The 9,442-nt window shown below is 40.0% G+C and overlaps 2 protein-coding genes across 2 annotated transcripts; one reads left to right on the forward strand and one right to left on the reverse strand.

Moving 5' to 3' along the window:
- The first annotated feature begins 1,026 nt into the window (after positions 1-1,026).
- Positions 1,027-2,900, forward strand: LOC128018063 (uncharacterized). The gene is made up of 3 exons (XM_052603447.1): positions 1,027-1,717; positions 1,818-1,928; positions 2,205-2,900. Exons 1-3 carry the CDS (start codon positions 1,327-1,329, stop codon positions 2,465-2,467), a joined length of 765 nt encoding a protein of 254 aa, XP_052459407.1. The 5' UTR covers positions 1,027-1,326; the 3' UTR covers positions 2,468-2,900.
- A 307-nt stretch (positions 2,901-3,207) lies between these two features.
- On the reverse strand, positions 3,208-4,960 carry LOC128018065 (uncharacterized). The gene is made up of 2 exons (XM_052603448.1): positions 4,515-4,960; positions 3,208-4,422 (listed from the first exon to the last, which is right to left on the reverse strand). The coding sequence occupies exons 1-2, from the start codon at positions 4,737-4,739 to the stop codon at positions 3,340-3,342; spliced, it is 1,308 nt and encodes a 435-aa protein (XP_052459408.1). The 5' UTR covers positions 4,740-4,960; the 3' UTR covers positions 3,208-3,339.
- Positions 4,961-9,442: the final 4,482 nt, after the last annotated feature.

Here is a 9,442-nt window from a genome sequence, read left to right on the forward strand (position 1 = left end):
CACTATCAGGGTAGGTGGCTTAAGTACAACAGTTTGCAAACCATGTTAAACACACAAACACAGTCTTACATCAAAGACAGCTATAGAGGGGGGAAATGAATTAGCAAGACAGAGATTAGGAGATAGAAAGTGTAAGAAAGAAAGTTTGAGATATAAAGATATTGTTATGGAAGCGATCGAGTGAAAGGGAGCACGTGTGTGTGTGTGTGTGCGTTGTTCTCTGGCAGGCTGGAGTGGAAGCTGAAGTCAGTAATGGGAACAGTGTGTTTTCCCCCTCCAAGTCCTTTGCCCCAGCTGCCTATCAAAAACTAATATCCTCAAATTTGACGCTTATGTTGTCCTTTGAAATTAGAAAGAATCTGTGTCTAATGCTATAAGCCACACCTGAACTTTTCTCCACTTCCAGTGCAGTCTCACTGACTCTCTCTTTCTCTCTCGTGCTCTCTTTGTGCCACTGAGACCCTAGAATTTAAAAGACCTACAGCGTTCTCCTTCCAGTCCCAAGCCCCTGCTCCCCCAGGCCCCTTGGCCTCTCTCTCCTTCCTACCTCTCCCTTGCTTTCTCCCTGTTCGGTCAGTGCTTTTTTAAATACAGTAACACAATCTGCGGGAAACTGATATAATCTTTTCTAAACTATAAAAGTCAGTCACCCAGAGAAACATCTGCATGGTCAAATTTAAAACAAACTGTCAGGGAATCGGGTAACCCATAAAGAGACCGGCAGAAAGGGAGCGAGGTGCCACAAGGGGCTTCCTGATCTTTTTAACTTCACCTCTCCACAGATGCTCCTCTCACCATTTCTTTCTGTTTGTTCCTCCTTCAGCTTATCACTCCATTCCAGTAAATTCTATCACATTTCACTTTTTCATCTCAGCAGAGCCCACCCAGGGAACGCTATTCTTGGAGGTTGATTTTATTAACCGTTAAAGCGTTAGGTATAGGCTTTTCCCTCATGGTCGCTGTCAGACATTCCTGTTTTGTGTCACAGGTATACGTTCACATACACTTCTGGGAATAACAGACGCATTAAAGCCGCGTTTCCACCGCAGGAACTTTACCCAGGAACTAGGGACTTGGTCCGGTACTTGGTGTGTTTCCACCGCAGGAACCAGGAACTAAATAAAAGTTCCGGGTAAAAAAATGCCCCCCAGAAAGTCCCTGCTTGCGAGGTGGTACTTTTTCAAAGTTCAGGAACTTTCGGGGGTGGGACTAGGCGCTGAACACGCTGATTGGTCGGATTCACGCCGCATTTCATTGGTCGACTCCAGGCAGCAGTAAGTTCCATCCGCCATTTTCAAACATTTGTTGCGGTGCGAACATTCAACAATGGAATCTAATAAAAAATACGATCGTTGGACCGACGAGGAGGTGCAGGCTTTATTAAGCGTATTTTCAGAAGAGGACATCCAGCGGGAACTGGAAACGGCGACCCGCAATGAAAAGGTGTACTTGAGAATGTCGAGTCGGCTATGCGAGCTCGGGATAGTGCACACAGGAAAACAATGCCGAGAGAAGTTGAAAAAACTTAAGCAAGATTATAAGAAAATAAAGGATCACAACAACAGAAGTGGATCCGACCGGCGAACCAACAAGTGGTTTGACCGCCTAGACGCGTTACTAGGACACAGACCATCATTTTCTGGTGCAGCGGTGACGTCGGACTCCGCTACTGCATTGTTGGAAGCCATGCCGGAATCCGACGAACAGTGGGTTGAAGGTAAATACAAATATATGTATATATCACATCTAAATGATATCGTCTTAAAGTCGTTGTAGTGATAAATCAATCTAACTTTTTTTACACTATGTTTCTCCAGACGAATCGAGTGGGCCGAGTGAATTGCAGGCAACAGAGGTCAGCGTGTTTTCCCCTGCAATCACCAGTAGCCCTCGTCTCAATTGTCCCGCTGAATCACACACACGCCAAGGTATTACCCACGTTTGTCCAAAAACATAACTTTTCTTCAAAACTGACCTCATGGAAATGTTAATGGTTTTGTGACATTGTGTTTATTTGATATTTAAAACTAAGATTGCCCATGATCAAACATTAAAATATGGAACATGATGGGCCAACACGAATGGTTTAAAAGGAAGTTTTTTCAGAAAAAAATAATCCATTGAATAATTTTTGATGATTCCCTTTATGTCAGGGTGGACTGTGTGTTTATTACCACATGTTGACTATTTTTCTTTCACTGTAGGCAAGAGGAAAAGGGATAGTGACTTCCTTGATGCATTGCGAGAGATGGAAGATGCTAATCGAGCCGTCCTGCAGCGTGGACAAGAACAGCGAGACGAGTACATGAAGCTGTTACTCGAGAGCCAGGCTGAGGAGAGAGAGATGAGGAGGCAAGAGTTGGCATTCCTCCAGTCAGAAGCTAGAGAAAGCAGGCACCAACAGAGAGACTTTCAGGCTGGGTTTCTGTCTGTTCTTGGAGAGTTTGTACAGTCTTTCAAAAAGTAGCCACTTGACTGAACAGATTCTCGTTTGCACTTTAAACCTTTGTCTTTGCACGCCTGCACACACATATATATAAAAAATATATTATATATATATATGTGTGTGTGTGTATAAATGTTTCTTTGCACTGTTGGGAGTAGATATATAGTAGTCAACATTTGTAGTGGATCAAAATCTGTAATGTAAGTGGTCCTAGAATCTTCTTATAAAGTCAACTCTGCACTTTTGATCCACGTCAAATGATGACTACTGTACTTTATATACCATTGGAATTACTGCAGTTAAGTTTTTTTCTTTGGCTGGGCTGCTGCCTGTTATTGGTCAGGTTCTAAAATACATTTGCACATTATTATTGAATTTTTCCAAAATTTTATTTCTATTTGTACATTTTATATTTTACTTTTGTCCCAATTACTAATGTAAAATAAAGTTTGAAGTGTGACTTGTTTTCCCGTGTCTTTTTTTTTTCAATCATTATTAATTTTTTTAAATTCATTATTAATACTTTTTAAATGTTTTGGTTAGAAGTTAAAACATGTAACACATAATACATTACACATACAATATGTAAAAGGAGATACTACTTGAATTCCCTAATACTAGTAATACCCATAATGCTGTGACTAAGTACTGACTTGCAGTTTATCCATTAAATTAATCCATTAAAAACTAATAAGCTGTGTATTTATAGTTACAATCAAACACACATTACAGACTCATATTACAATGATAATGCACTTCAGTTTTAGTAAATTGAATTTATTAGAAGAAAGTTGTACACTGCTTTTGTTGCAATGTTGTATTACAGGTTTATCAGCATGAACACAAGGCACATCACAGCTGTTCACATTACATTGCAGTGATACTGCAGCTTACTATGTTGTCGTCAAAAACTGCATTAGAGCTGTGCGTGCATCTAGTCCCTCAGCCTCTACAGTGGCTGACTGAGCACCATCAGGCTGGTTTAATGCACCTGTCACCCATTCTTCCCTGAACTCATCACCATTCATCTCACAAAGGTTATGCAGAACACAACATGCTATCACCAGGGATTTGACCTTGTGCGTACTGCAGTCATTTCTTTTTAGCAAACACCTCCATCTTCCTTTTAGTCTGCCAAAAGCATTCTCCACCACCACCCTGGCTCTGCTTGTTTTTTGATTGTACACAATTTTTTGGGGTGTCAGTTGTCCGTTGTCAGTAAAAGGTTTCATCAGCCAGCTCTTCAAAGGATAAGCTGCATCACCAAGGACAAAGTATCCCACATCATGTCCACAAATGTTTTTTGTTACATCAGGTAGTAACAAACCCCTATCAACTAGTCCCCACAAACCTGACAAACGCAGCACTCTGGCATCATGCAGGCTGCCTGGTGCTCCAACAAAAACATTCCAAAAAAGTCCCCTTCCATCTACAACAGCCTGCAGGATGATCGAATGCCAGCCCTTTCGGTTGAAGTACTCTGTGTGGTAGTCCTCAGGTCCAAGAATGGGGATATGTGACCCATCAATTGCACCTACACACTGTGGCAACCCCCATCTGCGTTCAAAATATGTAGCCATTTCTTTTAACTTTTCACTGTTTGGTAATTTAATAACTTCTGGCATGAGTACTTTCTCGACAGCGGAGCAAAAATCATGAACACATCGACACACAGTAGCAACTCCAATTCCAAATAAATGAGAGATGCTTCTGTACTCGGAGTTGGTTGCTAGTTTCCACAGTGCAATGGCGATTCTTTTTTCGATGGTTATACAAAGTCTGTAGTTTGTGTCTTGTCTCTCCAGTTGAGGTTGCAATCGACGACAGAGGTACATAAAAGTATCTTTAGACATCCGGAAATTCTTTATCCACTGGGCCTCGGTGAAAGTCGAAACCACGCTGTCCCACCACGCAGTTGTTCTATTGTGTACCCAAACTGATGGCGCAACGCGACGTATTCGATAGTACTCGCAAATCTAGAACACACAAAAGTGGCAAAAATAAGTTCACGAAATCTATAATAACATTAGTCACAACTCTGGATAAATTCGATTTAATTATTTCTTACCAATCTTGTTCTTTCTGCTCGATGTCGCGCGTTAGTCCCAGCCATCTCACGGTCGATGTCGGCAATTGCTGATAAGACACGTTGTCTCGTTTTGTATCGAGCATTACGAGCTTTCTGGATACGCTTTACTATCAGTGCTCGTCTTTTTTCTGCCGTTTGGTTCATCATTTCTTGAGTAAACCAATACAACATGAGCAGAAGCAGCACTCCTTGGATCTCATCCATTCTACCTTTTCTGTCGCGCAAGAATGATTACGGTCTGTACCTGACAAGAAGAAGCAGTCGCACGCAATACTACGTCACCGGACAAATTAGCATAATCTTCCCGGTACTTTAGACCGCGGTGGAAACGCAGAAGGCAACGGGTCTGGGGGGACAAAAAAGTTCCTGGTAGAAAAGTTCCTGGGAGAAAAGTTCCTGGTAATGTCGGTGGAAACGCGGCATAAGACTAGCTGGTTCTGTCGGAAATGTGGCCTACAGGTTAGCACGCTTGATTGACACAGTGACTTGTGACTTGTGTGGTATCTGTTCAAATCTGGCTTGCAACATTCAGCCATTCTTTACCTCTCTTTCCACCATTTCCTGTTGGCTAGCTCACAAAAATAAATGTTATATTATGTATTATATACTTTTTCATTTTGATTACCTTAATTGTGATATAAATATTGTTTGATCAGAGAATAGTGAATAGTAGTGTGGTAGTGCACACACACACTACCACACTACTATTCACCATTCACTGATCAAACAATAAAAACAGTAAAATTATGAAATATTACAATTTAAATCAACTGTTTTACAGTTTTTTACACTGAAAAAAAGGTTGTAGAAAAAAATGTCACTTAGAAATGACTAGTAAATTTCACAATTACAAAGAAACAGCAATTAACACATCGAATTAAATGTTACACTTTGAAAAAGAAAACTGAAAAGTTTTTTCAGTTCAATCTAATATACTGATTTGGTGCTCAAGAATGATTGGAAAAACATAACTGCTTTGTGTTTGTGTAAATCTGTGTGTGTGTGTGTGTGTGTGTGTGTGTCCTCTTGGCTGTTGAGTCACACTTTGGATGGGTTTAATTGCCACAATGACCCACCGCTGTTAGAGAATGAACCCAGCGAAACACACAGACAAACAGCCCTTACTCTCACACTAAATACTTCAGCCCGTCAATTGTACTGCTTCTATCTGAGGACATACAGTCAACACATCAAAGCACACCCTGCTCAGAGAGAGAAAACATATTAAGAAACACATACCAATGAGCACACACACACTTGTCCACTCACTTACTCTCTCTGTCACACCGGGCGACTAATCTCACCACAAATAGCTTGAATAACACCCACAGTGTGGTGATAAATTGGTAGTAAAGAGTGTGTGCACATGTGTGTCCTTTGTGCGAGTCAATAACTGGATCTGGCTAATGCCAATCCTAAATGGTGTCTCTAATTACTTGGCCTGGAGATGGCTTTTAGCTAAATCACATGCTTTCTGAAGAGCCTGTATCAACAGAGACAAGGGCCTGAACAATTACATTAGTCCTCTCCCGTCGGCAGTGCAGTGTGGCTTTACCCATCAGCCCCTGGCTCGCCGACGCTCCCTCATTAGCTGGTCTCCTGGACTAGGATGTTTTCCCCTGTGTCTCCACAGCCACACACAGCTACAGAGAGGCCTGTCATGGAGAGAGCTTACTTATGTTAATGTTTTCACTGGCTGGGGGAGAGGGAAAGAAAGAGAGAGAGAGATATGGATAAACAGAAGCAGAAGATGAGTAGCAAGTGGACTGTTGGTTTTAATTGATACTGGAGAGGTGTAACGTGATTGTTCTGTAGAGGACACTGGAGCACCACTGCTCTCACAAACGCACACACACGTACTCAGACTGAGTGCTGTGGGTACAGCTCTCATGTTTAATGTAACGTGATAATACAGAACACTTTGACTTGGATTCATAACCTCCCTGCAATATTTGATAAGATGTTTTTTATTGAACGGTGGCTGAGCGAACAAAAGTTTGACAAAACATACCCCAGTCTCTGGAATATTTAGTGTTTTTTTGCATTTCCTTTCCAGTGTTTCTGTGTAGTGTGCAGTCTTCAGGTCATTTTTTAAGCATGTAATTTCTACGCCATTAGCGGCAACAAACAACATTGTGAATATTAATTACTTTTCTTAAATGTTGTCTCAGCACACACATTAAGCAAACATAGGAAAACAAACAAAAAAAATCTAAATGTATTTAATTATAAATGATTATCAGTGTTGTTATTGTAAACTAAATTAAAAGGCATTTGCGTTAACTGAAATAAAGATCAATTCAAATATACATGTAAGATCAAATTTATATTTTTATTTAAAAACTTTGAAGAAAAAACTGAAATGTGTTTATTTTGAAGTACTAAAAATACTAATACTAAAAAAAATCAAATGTAATAAAATCATTAAAGCTATATAAAAGTCATAGATATGAGTAACAACAAATTAACAAAAATTACTAAATATATATATATATATATATATATATATATATTTAAATAGCAATAAAGATAATAGATAAACATAATAAAATTAATTTAAAAAGATTATAAAATGCATTTTATATTTTATAAAAGTGCCAGTTTAATGTACATCAAACATAAAAATTAAAAAAGGTAAAAAAAAAAAAAAAAAAATACATGGAGCCTAACAGTGGCTAACGATTTGAAATAGGTTGAAATCTAGCATTTATCAAATGCTCAGTTGAACAACTTTTTAACACTATAGTGATTTTTTTTTTTTTACCCAAACCTGAGAGTGGCTAGACAAGAGTGTACATGGAAATACATAAGAGAAGAGGATTCAGAGAGAGGGAGAGGGAGAAAAAGGAGTAAAGGAGCTAAGTGGGGTTGGCTCTCTCAATAGTCAGCCTGCTCCACCCTATTAGCCTCCAACCATCCTCTTCATCCAACAGCACCATCCGTAAATCTACTCTGACTCCAAACACTATCACCCTCTGAGAGATACAGAGAGAAAGAGAGGGGGCCACCTCAGAGTGTGGGTGGCTCTGGCTCTTCAGTTAAAGAGCTTTGCAATCATTGTGCATATTTCATTTTGCACCATTTCCAAATCAACAGTCACTCTCTGTTCTGAAGCCCATGTTGCAATCACGAACAGGCCTCTTCACCGCAGTCAGCTTGCAGTGGAACAACATGCACCAGTTCCACACATCTCTGGCGTTCTTATTTTTAAAATTGCTGTATTACTCATAACTTAAAAGTACGACATGTAATTTTTGCGAAACTAGTAGCATAAAAAACCCTCAAACTGACACAGCCAAGTGCTAAACTAACACATTGCAATTCTGTCTATGGCCACTAGTGGAGCTCAAGGTACACACTGCGTCTTTAAAGGTGTAATATTTTAGCAAAAGCAATTGTTTCCAAACAGATTTTCCAAATTGTTTTCAGTTCAGTTGTTCAGGGAAATTTTTTTTAATTCCCTTCTAAACAGCTTATTACAGGTAGTTCTGGACGCTGTAATTTTCCCAAGACATGTTCCTGGATCAACATATTTGTTGATCCTGGATCAACATTACTGTCCAAAAATACAGACTTAACCCAATCCCTACCCCTAAACCTAACCTTACCCATAATTTATTCCTAAAATCAAAGGGAAATTATATCTGATTAATCAGGCCCTTTCTAACAGAGCATTCTGCACAACTTCTTCTCAAGGCCCTTGTCATTTCTAGGCTGAACTACTGCAATGCTCTTCTTGCTGGACTTCTATCAAGCACAAATTAAACCTTTAAACATGATTCAGAATGTAGCGACACGACTGGTCTTCAACAAGCTCAAAAGAGCCCATGTTACACCTCTCTTTATCTCCTTCCACTGGCTACTGCTTGCAGCTCGCATCAGGTTCAAGACATTGATGCTTGCATATAGAACCGCCACATGCTCAGCACCTGCCTACTTCCACTCACTATTACAAATCTACATACCCTCCAGAAGTCTGAGATCCGCTAGTGAGCGACACCTTGTGGCACCATCACAGAGAGGCTAAAAAATCACTTTCCAGAACATTCTCGTTCACCATTCCTGGCTGGTGGAATGATCTTCCCACCCCTATCCGGAATGCAGAATCCCTGACAACTTTCAAGCAACAGCTGAAAACTCATCTCTTTCTAAACTACTTGGCCTCATTGTAAAACGAAAAAAAAAAAAAAAACCTTTCTCTTTATTTATTCCTTCTTTTTCTAGCTTGTACTTATTTGAACAATGCCTAAAACTTGGTATTACAAACACTTCCTGTGTCTGTTTGCCTCTTTAAGAAGAAGCACCTGATACTGACTGTAAGCCTAAAACTGACATCTCCCGAAAAGCTATCTCTCAATTCTGATTGGTTGATTGGAATGATGTTCCTGGTTTAAGGATGTTGATCCAGGAACATCTTGTACCAGGGAGTTCCACACCAAAGTAATTCTGCACAACATGTCAGGAACTTTAAACAAAGCACTATGAATTCTTTATGGCTGCACTTTCAAATAAAATTATTTTAATATAAATGATGAATATCACCTATAACTTAAAAGGAAGACATGGAGCAAAAACGAGAGAAAAAGAGAGGCAGAACATCTATTGAAAACCTGTGGGGTCTGCACTTTCAAGGAGGGGAATACATAGGGGTTTGATACAATGGCACCAGTCAACAACAGGGCTGCCATCTCTCTCTCCATCTCTCCTTTTTTCTCTCTGCCTCTTCTCCTTCTTCCACACAAAAGCCAGCTCGTTGGATCACTCCGTGGAGAAATGAAAGAAGGACATGGCATTTTAATGGGAGGGCTAAAAGACAAGAGGAGAAGGTAGAGAAAGAGAGAGGGAGAGTGATAGATAGAGAGTGTGTGCAGAGCCTAGTCGTGCTGTTCCTGAGCTTTTTTATCTGA

Source organism: Carassius gibelio, chromosome A8 (assembly GCF_023724105.1).
Source record: "Carassius gibelio isolate Cgi1373 ecotype wild population from Czech Republic chromosome A8, carGib1.2-hapl.c, whole genome shotgun sequence".
Taxonomy (NCBI): Eukaryota; Metazoa; Chordata; class Actinopteri; order Cypriniformes; family Cyprinidae; genus Carassius; species Carassius gibelio.